Source organism: Heteronotia binoei, chromosome 1 (assembly GCF_032191835.1).
Source record: "Heteronotia binoei isolate CCM8104 ecotype False Entrance Well chromosome 1, APGP_CSIRO_Hbin_v1, whole genome shotgun sequence".
Classification (NCBI taxonomy): domain Eukaryota; kingdom Metazoa; phylum Chordata; class Lepidosauria; order Squamata; family Gekkonidae; genus Heteronotia; species Heteronotia binoei.
This window is the reverse complement of record NC_083223.1, coordinates 251,510,425-251,526,760: the sequence shown is the minus strand read 5'-3', so window position 1 is coordinate 251,526,760 and position 16,336 is coordinate 251,510,425. Positions and strand designations below refer to the sequence as shown.

At 45.9% G+C, this 16,336-nt stretch overlaps 1 protein-coding gene across 7 annotated transcripts in view; it reads right to left on the bottom strand.

The window, feature by feature from the left end:
- Positions 1-16,336, bottom strand: part of NRXN2 (neurexin 2) — a 468,353-nt gene that overhangs the window by 223,897 nt on the left and 228,120 nt on the right. For all 7 annotated transcript variants that reach the window (XM_060252607.1, XM_060252583.1, XM_060252591.1 and 4 more), the window contains one exon: positions 2,592-2,753. In XM_060252607.1, coding sequence (XP_060108590.1) covers positions 2,592-2,753 — 162 coding nt within the window. The remainder of the gene's footprint in view (positions 1-2,591; positions 2,754-16,336) is intronic.

The following is a 16,336-nucleotide window of genomic DNA, read 5'->3' as shown; positions in this document are numbered from 1 at the left end:
TCCGTTTTGTCCCCTTCCTTCTCCCTAAGGTAGTCTCCGGACCTGCATGGCTATTAGACCCACAACCCTGGAACTAAACTTTCCCAGAGTCAGAAAGAATCACTGGTAGGTAGGGGATGCTGATGGATTCCACGATGCAACCCACAGAAAGGCAGGAGGAGGATCTGCTGAGCAACTGGATGACTTTCCAGCTTTTGGGGATGTGCAAGACTGATGGGGCAGAAGATGTTAATGACCGAATGCAAGATGAGGCAGTCCTGGTATCGTTTCTTTGGTGGCACTGCACAAAGGCCATCTAAGCAGATTTCCTCTGAAGAACCCCAGAACACAGTCTATGACTTCCATGTGGTTTCATGGTAAGCAGCTCTCTGTGGTTTGCAAATAGGAACAAATATGCTCAATGGAACTACCAGTGGCTATCATTGATTTAGCATCCATATCAACACATTCCAAGTGAACTCTACAGTTTTCCTTAACAGATGTGCTGTACATTTCACCCCAGCAACCTAGTTATCAAATAAAGATGGAGTCTCATCCCTGGCAGGGCAGGAAGCAGGCTAGAAAGGTGTGGTGTGGATTAGAAAGTTATGAACATATGAAGCTGCCTTCTACTGAATCACACCCTTGGTCCATCAAAGTCAGTATTGTCTTCTCAGACTGGCAGCGGCTCTCTAGGGTCTCAAGCTGAGGTTTTTCACACCTATTTGCCTGGACCCTTTTTTGGAGATGCCGGGGATTGAACCTGGGACCTTCTGCTTCCCAAGCAGATGCTCTACCACTGAGCCACCGTCCCTCCCAATACATGTGGTGGGCCCATGAGACTCATGAGCGTGGGAATCCTATACCCCCATCATGGAATCTGACGAGGTCCAGGCCCCACTATTGAGCCTGTAGCACCTGCTGGCACCTGCCACCATTGTGCCCAGGCACACAGTGGGCCTTCTCTGCTGTAGCTGGGCCTCTGTGCCCAGGCCAACAGTGGGTGCTAGAATCTGGGCTGCCTAGCCCAGTGCAGCTGCTGGCATCCACTGCTGAACTGGAATAGTTCCCTAACTGTATGTTTGTGGGGATTTAAACTCCGCCCCCCACATTTTATTTTTAATTTCAGATTTTTATGCAAACTTAGAGAGTCCTCAAAGTTTGCAGGAAAATCTGTTCAGTTTCAGTGTAGCCCCAATTCACAGATTTAAGTGTCTGCAGATGGGGGCCACAGATGTAACATTCTGCATTCCCTTCAACCTCTTCTGCATACTACATTTTCTAATGAATGCCTCTCCGCCCTGGCTAAGAATATACATCCAGAATTCACAATAATAACCTGGTATTCTGCTTTTGGCCCTGCAGAAATCTGCTATCCATCCTTTCAGTTCTGCACCGCGTACAATGGCAAAAAGTGTGGCCTTCCAAATACTTGGCACTTCCCCATCCTCAATTTGGGCAGGTCTCATATCTTTTTCTGGCAACTGTGCCTTTCTCCCTACTGACCCAAAACAGTTTACATCATGCTCGTCTCCTCCATTTTACCCAGATTTCTTTGTCACTTGGCAAATTTGTGACAGAATCTCCAGAAATATTTTTCAATATTAAAAAACCTGGAGGAAGGGAGCAATTCAGATCATGGTCATGGTGCTGGAGGATAATGTATCTTTCCTCCCATGCCATTTTTCTAACAAATTCCCTCACCACAGCTGCTCTGAGTGACATTTGGGAGAAAAAGAGGTGCCCTCATTTTTTAAATAACTGGGCTAATAGTAGCTGGCCACATGCAGGAAGATTCTATCAGGCAAGTGGCATGGAGAAAAGCTTATAACCCCTTCCCTCCAAGGGAACAAAGCAAGAGTCAAGTGGCACCTTTAAGACCAAGAAAGTTTTATTCAGAATGTAAGCTTTCGTGTGCTCTAAGCACACTTCATCAGACAATAGTATGGAATGGCAAGCAGTCCTAAATATAAAGTGGGTAGTGAGTATACAGAGTCATGGAAATGTTTTTTAGCAGATTTCCATGACTCTGCATACTAACTCACTGCCCACTTTCTCTATTTTTAAGATGGCTTGCCATTCCATACTATTGTCTGATGAAGTGTGCTTAGAGCACACGAAAGCTTACATTCTGAATAAAACTTTGATGGTCTTAAAGGTGAGACTTGACTCTTGCTTTGTTCTGCTGCTTCAGACTAACACGGCTGCCCACCTGGATCTCCCCTCCAAGGGGTACCAGCTCCAGGTTGAGAAATTCCTGGAGATTTGGAAGTATAGCCTGGGAAGGGCAGAGCTTGGAAAGGTGAGGGACATCAGAAGGATATAATGCCATACATCCCCCCCTCCAAAGCATCCATTTTCTCCAAGGGAACTATCTCTGCCCTCTGGAGATCAGGGACACAATTCTGGGAGATCATCTAAAGGTTAGCAACCCTACTCCCTTAGCACTTATCCAATCCAGGATCTCCACAGCTGCTTTTCAATGTTACCAAATACATCTGGAGATCTGATTGTGGGTCTCTCATGTAGCATGTGATTTCTCCTTGGCAACAGCAGGGAAACCCAGTATGAAGCTGGCCCCAGTCCCATCCATGATCCGCCTGGTTGCTCACATCTTTAAGGCATCCCATGAAATTGTTGCTGACAGGTGAGCCCGGCAGGTCTGCTGTGTTGGGGCTCCCTCCGATGTAGAAGAAGTCGTCCGAGCCCAGCATGGTATAGTCCTCTTGGGTGTAGCCGGTCGTGGTAAGGATCCCGTCTACGGAGATGGTCACCTGTCCATCATGAGCGCAGGGGGTGGGGGAGGGTTGGGGGGGAGGGGACAAGGAGACAACAGTGTTAACCAACTAGAGAACTGGCAAGGGGAAGAGGGAGATGTAGGGAGAGCTGCTGACCCATTTTTATGTCTGGTTGTCTTTTTGGAGAAATGCCACATTTTTACAAGAAGGAAGAGGGGTGGAGGGAGAATAGCGGATGGAGGGTAAAGGGGAAGAGACTCTGCACAAGATTTGATGGTCCATTGGGGGGCAGTCTTGGGGTTTATTTCTTTTCCCCTGCTGACTTCAATGCTGCCTCTTTTTAGTTTGGCTTTTAGCCCTCCCAAGCAGCCTCCCATTCTAGCTGGCCTCAGTTATTTGCCCCCAGTTGCTAGAACTCAACTCCCAGAGTATGTCATGGGGGCCTGTTCAAAAGCAACAAAGCCCTCTTTAGCAAGTTTTCAGACTCTTTGCTATGTGAGAGGGAAAAGATTTGGGTTTTTTGGTTTGTGTGTGTGGGGTTGTGAGGGAAAAGTGAAATTATGATTAAAACTCATTTTAGAGGCAGTTTCACTGATGTGGCTTCTCTCAAAGATGTATAGTTTTGGGTGTCCCTGAAAATTGTCATGGCTCTCTAGATCAGGATCCCCAGCTTTTTTGAGCCTGTGGACACCTTTGGAGTATTGACACAGGGCAATGGACACAACCACAAAATGGCTGCTGTTCAAGGTGGAGCCAACCACACAGTATGGGAGTGAGGTCATGCATAATTCTGTCAGTAACTCTTCAACATTTCAGGCAGAAGCTCTGCTTAACAGAACACTTTTAAAAATGAACATATTGTTTAATATATTTCCTTACTTACATACAGGTTTATCTTCAGTCACACAGTGAAGATCCTTGCGCTGTAGTGGCAGATGCTGCCAAAGATACATTTTTAAAAAGAATATGCACACCCAGTTAGATAACCAATGGCCAATCAGAAGTCATGATGGACAAAAGCCCCAGCTTACTCCACCCACTTTCTAAAAAGTGGTAGGCCCCTGGAGGGAAGGTGTTGGCAGGCACCATGGCATCCAACAGATGCCATATTGGGGACTCCTACTCTAGATCTTTTTCAGCCCCCAGAATCCTTTGCTTGGAGGATCTATAATATTTAAGCAGGCCTCAAAGTTGTTTAAGCATGTTGAGTAGGTGACTCCCCTGAAAAGATACCATTCTCTTCTTTCAGTCTTTCAGTCTTCCAATCACCTCAGAAGCCTCTCCCATCTCAAAGTAGGTTGTGGGTCTTCTCCATGGTCAACTTATAGCCCACTCTTCACACCAGTCCCTAAGAACCACCCTAAAATACATTTGATGTCTTCTGCCAACCTCAGTTGGCCTTCTGGAGGTGGCTCTTCGCTTGGGGGCTGTGTAAGGACCAGAAACCCAGATCCCTATTTTCCTTTTGTTCCCTATAAGGTAAGTAGACCCTCCAGAAGGAGAGCCACATAAACAAGCAGGCTTTAAAAGGGGACTGTATATTTTTAAAAAGCTATCATGAAGGTAGAATGCCAGCAGGGGGGTGGGGGCTTTCCAGTGTTTTGCACTGAGTGTCACATGTATGACTAACTGCCCACAGGACTGAAGTCTTGGGTGTGTGCTCAATGCAAGGAGCTCCTGATACTCGGGGAACGAGTTTGTACCCTTGAGGCCGAGGTGACTGACCCGGAGAAGCAGAGACAGTCAGGCAGAGAAGACTCTCGGGGACATATTAGATGAGCCCCACTCTGAATGTGGCAGCCCTGTTGCTGCCAGGGAGCATAAGGGTCGAAAGGGAACAGGGCACTGTGCTGTGGATAAGGGGAATGCAGCCTCAGAAGAGACCTCTTCTTCAGTTGTTGAGCGGGAATCCTTTCATGCCAAGGAACCATCCCTGGGCAGGGAGAGGGGGGGTGAGTCTTGGTAGTTGTTGATTCGATCCTTAGGCAAGTAGACAGCTGGGTGGCAAAACCACGTACTGACCGTATGGTGACTTGCCTGCCTGGTACGAAGGTAGTGGACATTATGCATGTTGTAGATAGGCTGATAGACAGTTCTGGGGAGGAGCCAGTGGTTGTGGTGCATGTTGGCACCAATGATGTGGGGAAATGCAGTCATGAGGTCCTGGAGGAGAAATTTAGGCTGCTAGGCAGGAGACTTAAGGCCAGGACCTCCAAGGTAGCCTTCTCAGAAATGCTACCTGTTCCACGTGCAGGGCTGGAGGGACAGGCACAAATTAGAAGTCTCAATGTGTGGATGAGACGATGGTGTAAGGAGGAAGGGTTTAAGTTTGTTAGGCACTGGGATGCTTTCTGGAACAAGCGGGAACTGTACAAAAGAGATGGTCTCCACTTGTCCCCAGATGGAACCAAGCTGCTGGCGCTTAAAATCAAAAAAGTGGCAGAGCAGTTTTTAAACTAAATCTTGGGGGAAAGCCGACAGGAGATGAAATGTCTCTGGTTCGGGAGGACTCATCTCAAAGAGATGAAGGGTTAGCTGTTACTTTTCTACCAGGTAATGGATCAGAGTTGTCCACTGAGATGGTGACAAACAGTATGGAGTGTCTGCCAAAGTCTTGAGGCAGCAGGAGGAAGGTTGTGGGCCTAACTTGCCTGGGAAATTATAGATGTTTGTATACAAATGCTAGAAGTGTTCGAAGTAAAATTTGGGAGTTGGAATGTTTAGTGTTGGGGGAAAACATAGACATTGTGGGAATTTCAGAAACTTGGTGGAATGAGGAGAATCAGTGGGACACGGTGATTCCTGGATATAAGTTATATCGGAAGGATAGGGAGGGAAGGGTTGGAGGTGGGGTGGCTTTGTAAGAGAGGGTATGCAGTCCAGTAAGACTGAGGTCAAAGAATTAGATTCCTTTCTAGAAATGCTTTGGGTTGAAATAGAGGACCCAAAAGGAAATTTAACTATGGGAGTTTGTTATCGCCCACCAAATCAAAAGATAGAGGTTGATTATAATATGATGGAAGGATTAAAGATAGCGGCTAAATGTAAAAACTGTGTCGTAATAGGTGATTTTAACTACCTGCAGATTGATTGGGTCAATATGTGTTCAGGTCAAGAGAAAGAGATTGAGTTTCTAGATGCTCTCAATGACTGTGCTATGGAGCAGATGGTCACAGAACCTACCAGGGGTGGGGCGATCCTGGATTTGGTCCTAAGTAATGCCCAAAACTTGGTGAGAGATGTAAAAGTGATCGCACCAATTGGGAGCAGTGACCATAACGTTATTGATTTCACCATTTGTATAAATAGGGAGTTGCCCCAAAAGACCAGCACAACCACATTTAACTTTAAAAGGCGTAAATTCTCTGAAATGAGGAGGCATGTGAAGAGGAAACTGAAAGGAAAGGTAAATACAGTCAAAACCCTTGGGGAAGCTTGGAGGCTTTAAAACCACAATCCTAGAAGCTCAGATAAAATATATACCACAAGTTGGGAAAGGCACAAACAGGTATAAGAAAAGGCCTGCATGGTTAACAAACAAAGTAATGGAAACTGTAAAAGGTAAGAAGGACTCCTTTAAGCAATGGAAAGCTAGTCCAAGTGAGATTAATAAAAGGGAACACAGGCTGTGGCAAATCAAATGCAAGACTGTGATCAGGTAAGCAAAATGGGACTATTAGGATTATATTGCAAAAAACATAAAAGACCAACAATAAAAATGTCTTCAAATATATTAGAAGTAGGAAACCAGCCAGGGAGGCAGTGGGGCCCTTGGATGACCAAGGGGTAAAAGGATTACTGAAGGAGGATAGGGAAATGGCTGAGAAGCTGAATGCATTTTTTGCCTCCGTCTTCACTGTGGAAGATGAGAAGTGTTTGCCTGCTCCAGAACCACTAATTTTGGAAGGGGTGTTGAAAGACCTGAGTTAAAATTGAGGTGACAAGAGAGGAGGTCCTACAACTGATTGACGAATTAAAAACTAATAAGTCACCAGGTCCGGATGGCATACATCCAAGAGTTCTGGAAGAACTCAAACTTGAACTTGTGGATCTCCTGACAAAAATATGTAATCTTTCATTGAAATCTGTCTCCATTCCTGAGGACTGGAAGGCAGCAAATGTCACCCCCATCTTTAAAAAGGGTTCCAGAGGAGATCCAGAAAATTACAGGCGAGTCAGTCTGACTTCATTATCGGGAAAGTTGGTAGAAAGTATTATCAAGGACAGAATGAGTAGGCACATTGATGAACACAAGTTATTGAGGAATACTCAGCATGGGTTTTGTAAAGGAAGATCTTGCCTCACTAACCAGTTACAGTTCTTTGCGGAGGTGAACAAACATGTGGACAAAGGGGACCCGATAGATGTTGTTTACCTTGACTTCCAGAAAGCTTTTGATAAAGTTCCTCATCAAAGGCTCCTTAGAAAGCTTGAGAGTCATGGAGTAAAAGGACAGGTCCTCTTGTGGATCAAAAACTGGCTGAGTAATAGGAAGCAGAGAGTGAGTGAGTATAAATGGGCAGTCTTCACAGTGGAGGACAGTAAGCAGTGGGGTGTCACCGGGCTCAGTACTGGGTCCCATGCTCTTTAACTTGTTCATTAATGATCTGGAGTTGGGAGTACACAGTGAAGTGGCCAAGTTTGCAGATGACACTAAATTGTTCAGGGTGGTGAGAACCAAAGAGGATTGTGAGGCACTCCAAAGGGATCTGTTGAGACTGGGTGAGTGGGCGTCAATGTGGCAGATGAGGTTCAATGTGGCCAAGTGCAAAGTAATGCACATTGGGGCCAAAAATCCCAGCTACAAATACAAGTTGATGGGTTGTGAACTGGCAGAGACTGACCAAGAGAGAGATCTTGGGGTCGTGGTAGATAACTCACTGAAAATGTCAAGACAGTGTGCGATTGCAATAAAAAAGGCCAACGCCATGCTGGGAATTATTAGGAAGGGAATTGAAAACAAATCAGCCAGTATCATAACGCCCCTGTATAAATCGATGGTGCGGTCTCATTTGGAATACTGTGTACAATTCTGATCATCACACCTCAAAAAGAATATTATAGCATTGGAAAAAGTGCAGAAAAGGGCAACTAGAATGATTAAAGGTTTGGAACACTTTCCCTATGAAGAAAGGTTAAAATGCTTGGGGCTCTTTAGCTTGGAGAAATGTCGACTGCTAGGTGACATGATAGAGATTTACAAGATTATGCATGGGATGGAGAAAGTAGAGAAAGAAGTACTTTTCTCCCTTTCTCACAATACAAGAACTTGTGGGCGTTCAATGAAATTGCTGAGCAGTCAGGTTAAAATGGATAAAAGGAAGTACTTCTTCACCCAAAGGATGATTAACATGTGGAATTCACTGCCACAGGAGGTGGTGGCAGCTACAAGCATAGACAGTGTTAGGAGGGGATTGGATAAAAATATGGAGCAGAGGTCCATCAGTGGTTATTAGCCACGGTGTATATATATATGTGTGTGTGTGTATGTATATATGTGTGTGTGTGTGTGTGTGTGTGTGTATATATATATATATATATATATATATATATATATATATATATATATATACACACACACACACATATATATTGGCCACTGTGTGACACAGAGTGTTGGACTGAATGGGCCATTGGCCTGATCCAACATGGCTTCTCTTATGTTCTTATGACAATGTCAGGTAGACACTGACCAAGCAGGAAAAAAAAAATCAACAATTGTCCTTGGTATTCTACAGCCAAGCTCATGATGGCTCATGAGATTCCCCCAAATGTTTGCTTTGGGGAAGTGAAGGGTATGGAAAGATTCCTAGAGTGTCTTTACTATAAGGATAAAGCATGTAGATCTGAGGTTTTTTTATTTTAGAGAAAAGGTTAAGTCAGGGGTGGGCTATAAGCGGGGTTTAAAAATCTATAAACAGTGTGGAGACAGAGCATAGATAGGGAGGGTGTATCTTTTTCTCATACCATCAGAACTTCCTGGCATTAAATTAAGAACGGGGGGGGGGGGAATAAAGCATTTCCTCACAGAATGCATAATTTTAGATATCATAGCCACAGAAATGTGACAATAGCAAAAAAAAAAAAGATTGTGGGTCAGTCTTGGAGCACTTGCTTTGCATGCAGAAGGTCTCAGGGATCAGTCCTTGTCATTTCTGATTCACTCAGGTAGCAGGTCTGAGGAAAAACTTCCCACTCTCTCTGCCTGTCACCTTGGACAGCCACTGTCAACTAAAGTGGACAATATTCTAGATAAGCTCAGTACAAGGTAGGTTCATACACTTTAGAAAGGGAGCGGACAAATTCATGGAGGGTAGGCCTGATATTTCACTATGATAGCTAGAGGGAACCTCTGTGCACAGAGAGACAGGCTATCTCTGAATACCAAGTGCTGGGGATACAGAACAGGGGTGGACCATCACCTGCATGTCCTGCACTTGACTTTCCACAGGCTTCTAGCTGGCTGCTGTTGTCAGAAGGGAAGGAACTTGGTCCCATACAGGAAGCCAGTTCTCATTTCCACAGAATACTTTCCAAGAGTGAGGAATTTTGAGGGGCTGTTGTGAACTTTTAATGCTAGAAGCGTCTTTAGTGAACTGCACTTTCCAGAATCCCTAGATTGCCAACTCTGGGTTGGTAAATACCTGGAAATTTTGGGGGTGGAGCCTGGGGACAGGGGAATTGAGGTAGGGACAGGACCTCAGTGGCTATAGTTCCATAGAGTCCACTTCCAAAGCAGCCATTTTCTCCAGGGCAACTGATCTATGTTGCCTGGAGATGGGTTCTAATTCTTCAGGCTATCTTCAGGTCCCACCTGGAGGTTGGCAACCCTTGAGTCATGATGGGTTTGGAACTAGTTTCAAAGTGTAGTATAAACAGGCCTGCTACTTGAGCAGTAATTTCCAGCCTTGCATTCATCTATCATGTACATACCCCTTGTTCTTTCATCCTGACCCATGATACTCAATTGCTGTTTCCTGGAAAAAAATGAGCATTGTGGTTGATGGGGGGGGGGGGGGGGCTGTGGTATCCACCAAACTACAAGTAGAATAGCCTCAGACACTCCCCTCCCATCCTGTTAACCTTGTTGTTTTACAAAACACTGCATTCATTACAAAAATGTCATTTGCGACTGTTTTTTCCTGCTCATTGGAAGAGTAACCTTCACCAAGTTTCCTAAAGTCACATTTTCGTACCCCTTCTATGGGATCTGTGAAATCTGAATAGTGTTGTGGGCACAGTCAGATGATTGTACTTGTCTCTATTAGATCCCAGTAGCACCTTGAAGACCAGCAATTTCCCAGGGTATAAGCTTTCAAGAGTCAAAGCCTCCTTCATCAGATAACTTGTCTCTATAGGCATTTGTGTAACTTAAAAATATGCCAACCTGTTCTGCTTTTACCCGTAAACTTCCTCCATTGGCCCAAGAACCTGCAAAATACAACATTAGAGCTACCCAGAAACATCTGTTACTTAGCAAAACAACTCTGAGACTTGAAAGTTTGCCACCTGCAGCAAAGGAATCATTTCAGGAGCCCAGATCCACAGAAACTTACATTTTGAAGAGATCCCATACAGAATGAGCAGGGTTTTGCGAAATGTGGACATTTGTGGCCATTTCTCTTGTGTATGTAACATGACCTCCAAACACAACCTGGAGCCTTCTTAGTGTATCTTTAAAGCAGGGCTGCTAAGAGGGATAAGGACTAGGGACCCAAAATCACCAGGACCCTGGCCCCCTAGTGCTGGGTAAGTAATGGAGCAGAGGTCCATCAGTGTCTATTAGCCACAACGTATAGATGGAACACTATGTCTGGAGCAGGATGGTCTGTATTCTTGGTGCTTGGAGAGGGCAACAGTGGGAGGGATTCTGGAGTCTGGCTCCACTGGTAGACCTCTTGATAGCACCTGGGGTTTGGCCACTGTGTGACAGAATGCTGAACTGGATGGGCCAGTGGCCTGATGCAACAAGGTTTTGCTTATGAAAGCCAGTTTGGTGTAGTGGTTAAGTGTGCGGACTCTAATCTGGGAGAACCGGGTTTGATTCACCACTCCTCCACTTGTAGCTGCTGGAATGGCCTTGGGTTACAGGGTTAGCCATGGCTCTCGCAAGAGTTGTCCTTGAAAGGGCAGCTTCTGGGAGAGCTCTCTCAGCTGCACCCACCTCACAGGGTGTTTGTTGTGGAGGGGGGAGGGAAGGTAAGGGAGATTGTGAATCGTTCTGAGACTCTGAGATTGAGAGTGGAGGGTGGGATATAAATCCAATATCATCATCTTATTATAAATTTTTATTTATTTATTTATTTTATTTAAGATTTATATCCCGCCCTTCCCACTAGTGGCTCTTCTGTTTTTATGGTTTGTAGTCATATGATGGCTGGGTTAAGTCAGGGTGGTGTTAAAGGGCCTAGAGAGACTCTTAGCCTGGAAATGCATGATGCTTCTGGCACCCCTGTTCAAAAGGTTCCTTGGAAGGATATTCCCCATCTTTTCCTTGGGGAGGGATTTCACATGTTGTCAATAACAGTTCTGCCACCCATTACTATTAAATGCTATTGGGGGAGGGGGGAGGATAGCTCCATTAAGGAAGTCGACAAAAGAGTGACAGCCTTGCAAAAAGTGACAAGCTGGGACTCACCGGCAGAACTCAGAAGGGGAATCCAAGGCAGCCCAACATCTGTTTCAATCTGTTCAGGTTTAATTTATAACATAATGCCAAAATCTCCAACAAGATCAAACTGCTCATCTCAACATGCACACCGGGTGGGCAGATATGAGGAGAGCAAACAACAGGGAAATCTCAAGCTTTGCAAGCTACCAAGTGGATTGCACAATGAACGAGATTTGTTTCGTACTGCATGCCCTGATGGGTCAAAGATGGCATTACTTCAGAGGTTTGTGCAACTGCAGGAAGAGCCAGGGAATGGTCTAAAGGGAAACAATACATTTGTAGTACTCCAGGGCAAGGTTGGCCATTATAACCACTGGAAGCAAGGCAAGGCAAATGACTCTGACTGGGGTGATGACGATAGGTATAGGCTCTCCTGCTACCCCTCTCCCCCAGTGCTATTGGCTGGGTATGAGCTAAGAAGCAGTGGCCACACCACTCAGACACAGCCAGTTGGGGCATGGGAGAAGGGGTCAGGCAAGCTCCTGCTCATTGCCAGCCCCCCCCCCCCACCTGATGCTTATCCAAGTGGCCTTTTGAAATGTTGCCACTATCACTGGGACTTGGCATGACTTGCTTCAGCCAGACAGCAGCTCTCCAGGACTATGGCTCAGAGGGAAGTTTTCTGCTATGCGCGAGGGCCGTTCTGTCCCTGCTGGTGCAAACTGCATGGGAGACCGACGGCCCGGGAGCCAGAAGAAAACCGCACGGAGCCCTTGCAGGAAGAGCAGCATATAAATGTAATAAATTAAGTAACATCAGGTAGTCTGCGGTGCCAAATTCCCAGCTGGGCTTACTCACAAGCCCCTTCCTTCTCCCACAGGTCACCTGAAAAGCACTCAGCGGCAGCGAAATAACTCACTCCGGTTGTTTGTTATGCGGCAATCGGTGCCTTTTTATTTATAGCAACCTGACTGACTCTCTCTGTTTGGCTGCAAACCACAAGCCATTTAGGAGGAAAGAGCTTTCCTGAAATTCCACGGAAATGCGCAGCAATGTTAATGGTTTTGTGGGTTGCAGCCTTTGAGGTTTTGGTTTCAGCTTGTTCTGTGTCCGGCCGCTTTCCTGCGCTTTGTTATTCTCTGCTTGGTTTTTTGGAGAACTGAAAACATTATTGGGAGGATTCCCAAGTGACTCAGCTCCCCACCACCACCAATGCACTTGCCTTCAGGGCCCTCTAAGCCTTAATGAAGCCTCAGAAGGGCCTCTGAAAGCTATTTCATATGGGGAAATGAGCAGGCTGGTTATTCCAAGAAAAGGAGCTGTCTTAGCCACTGCACCCATTAAGGGCTGAAGGTAGCACCTTCAGATAAGAAGGAGAATGTAACAGCTGCTATGCTGGATCAGAGCAATGGTCATTCTACTCCAGCATCCTGCTTCACACAGTAGCCAATGAGATGCCAACAAGCTGAACACAGAGACTGTTGTTGCTCCCCAACACAGATATTCAGGGGGTTACTGCCTCTGAACATGGAGGCTCTATTTGAGGGATTCCCAACATGGTGCCTGTGGGCACTGTGACACCCATCAATACCTTTCCTGGTGCCTGTCAAGTGTCTTTAGAAAGTGGATGGGGCTTTTGTCCAGCAAGACTTCTGATTGGCTATGCAGATTTTTTTTTTAAATTGCTTTAGCAACAGCTGTCACCATCTCCTGGAACAGTGAATTCCACAAACCAATCAAACTTTGAGTGAAGAAGCACTGGCAAAGAGCTGATGAAGGTAACAGAACTCATGTTGATATACAGCTATTACTGCCCACCTCTGGGCTTGCTTCTGTACTTCCACAATTCCTGTCCCACCCATACTTTTTTGTAAATGAAGCCTCCAGTACTCTCTCTCCTCTCCTAAAATGGAAAGGCTTCCTTCTATTTGCCATTGCTCATGAAGGGGAAGAATGAAACTTCATCCTGTCTGATTTAAAACACTCATGAAGGATTCTAATTCTCTTCATTTAATTCCCCTGATGTACAAGAGTACAATACTGCCTCTTTTTCCTTTCTTGCAGAATTTTTACTTCTGATTCATCTGCAACGTGCCTCCATTCACAATTATGACATTAATGATATGATCCCAACCAAAGTTATCCATCCCAGCCCTTGTAAGCCCATTGACTTCAATTTGCCACAAAGTATAGATGAATTACGTTGGAATACAACATATTGATGACTTCAGTGGGCTTAAAAGGGTGTTATTCTGCTGAAGCGTGTTTCAGGTGGGTAGTGATGTTGGTCTGCCATAGATGAGCAAGATTTGAGTCTAGTAGTGCCAAGAAGACCAAAAAGATTTTACTTTTGAAAGTTTATACCCTATTAATCTTGATGATTTAAGGTGCCACTGGACTTGAATCTTGATCTTAGCCTGAAGAGGAGGTGGCTAAGAAGTGATATGATCACCATCTTCAAGTACTTGAAGGGCTGTCATATTGATGATAGTATGGTATTGTTTTCTATGGCCCCAGAAGGTAGGACCAGAACCAATGGGTTGAAATAAAATCAGAAGAGTTTCCGGCTCAATGTTAGGAAGAACCTCCTGACAGTTACAGCGGTTCCTGAGTGGAACAGGCTTCTTCAGGAGGTGGTGGGTTCTCCTTCTTTGGAGGTTTTTAAACGGATGCTAGATGGCCATCTGACAGCAGGGTGGATTCTGTGAATTTAGGGGGAGGTAACCATCCCATAAAAAGTCTGCAACAGGGGACTACCACTGCTATTTGTGAATTTCCTGCATTGTGCAGTGCCAACCGTGTAGTTCAAGAGTCAGCAATTCACCTCACCCCACTTCAACCAGTGAAAACAGAGTTGGATGAGATCCCCACTCTAGAAGAGACTGTTAAAGCCATCAAGCAACTGAAAAGTGGCAAGGCAGCAGGAGTTGATGGAATTCCACCAGAGATCTGGAAGCATGGGGGCACAGTACTACATAGCTCACTTCACAAAGTACTTGTCACCTGCTGGGAACAAGGCAAATTACCACAGGACTTTCACGATGCAATCATCATCACCCTATACAAGAACAAAGGGGAAAAGTCAGACTGCTCCAACTACCGGGGGATAACCCTGCTCTCCATCGCAGGCAAAATCCTTGCCAGAATACTCCTGAACAGACTGGTGCCCGCCATTGCAGAAGAACTCCTCCCAGAGAGCCAGTGCGGCTTCAGAGCTAACAGGAGCACCACCGACATGGTATTTGTTCTCAGGCAGCTCCAAGAGAAATGCAGGGAGCAAAACAAGGCTCTGTATGTGACTTTTGTCGACCTTACCAAAGCTTTCGATACCGTTAGCAGGAAAGGCCTGTGGCAAATCTTGGAACGTTTAGGATGTCCCCCAAGGTTCCTCAGCATGATCATCCAGCTACACGAAGACCAACGAGGCCAAGTCAGACACTGCAACGACCTCTCGGAGCCCTTCCCAATAGGCACAGGTGTAAAGCAAGGCTGCGTTCTCGCGCCAACTCTCTTTACGATCTTCTTTAGCATGATGCTTCAAAGAGCCACAGTAGATCTAGATGATGACGATGGTGTCTACATCCGCTATCGCACCGATGGCAGCCTGTTCAACCTGAGGCGACTAAAGGCCCACTCCAAGGCAATGGAAAAACTCATCCGAGAGCTACTGTTTGCTGATGATGCTGCACTCGTCTCCCACTCGGTATCAGCTCTGCAGCATATGACGTCCTGCTTTGCAGAGGCTGCCAAGCTATTCGGCCTAGAACTTAGTCTGAAGAAGACAGAAGTTCTCCACCAGCCTGCACCCCAGGAAGATTATCACCCTCCCTGCATCACTGTGGGTGAATCAGTTCTGAAGACAGTCCAGCAGTTCAGCTACCTGGGGTGCATCATCTCCTCAGATGCTAAGATCGACAAGGAGATCGACAACAGGCTGGCAAAGGCAAACCGTGCCTTTGGCCGACTGCACAAAAGAGTGTGGAGCAACAAGCATCTGAAAAAAGGCACAAAGATCAATGTTTACAAAGCGGTTGTGATGACAACCCTCATCTACGGCTCCGAATCGTGGGTTTTATACCGTCATCACCTGCAACTCCTTGAGCGCTTTCATCAGCGCTGCCTTTGCACCATCCTCAACATCCACTGGAGTGACTTTGTGACCAACACTGAAGTTCTCAAGCAGGCGGAGGTTACCAGCATCGAGGCACTGCTGTTGAAGACGCAGCTGCGCTGGGCAGGGCATATTTCTAGGATGGAAAACCACCGCCTTCCCAAGATTGCCCTGTATGGCGAACTCTCCACCGGCCATCGAAATAGAGGGGCACCAAAGAAGAGGTACAAGGACTCCTTGAAGAAATGGCACCTGTCGCATCAACCATCACCAGTGGTCTGACCTAGCCTCAGATCGCAAAGCATGGAGGCACACCATCCACCAGGCTGTCTCTTCTTTTGAGAACGCACGCATAGCTGGTCTTGAGGACAAAAGGAGATTGAGGAAGAATCGCACTGCTACAGCACCAACCCTAAATCAGACTTTTCCCTGCAGCCACTGTGGCCGGACCTGCCTGTCCCGCATTGGTCTTGTCAGCCACCAGCGAGCCTGCAGCAGACGTGGACTATTGCACCCTTCTTAAATCTTCGTTCGCGAAGCCAAGCTGAGAGAGAGCATTGTGCAGGGGGGTTGAACTAGATGACCCTAGAGGTCTCTTCCAACTTCTAGTATTCTATGATTACAAAATAGCACTGGAAATTGGGTGAGGTAGCTTAGAGAGACAGGCAACCCCAATAAAGTTGACAAAGGAAATGGTGAAGTTGTATTTGCAGGTCACCCCATCTAAAAACCAACCAGGCCGAAACACATCAGGTCATATATGTATCTTTCATGTGCATTTGTCACTTTGATGATTTCATGAAGCTTCATTTGGGCCCCTACAAGGTTTTTATGTGTTTTTGTAATAAACACATGTACTTTTGTCTATAACTATTAATGTTTTTAACCTTTGGCCCC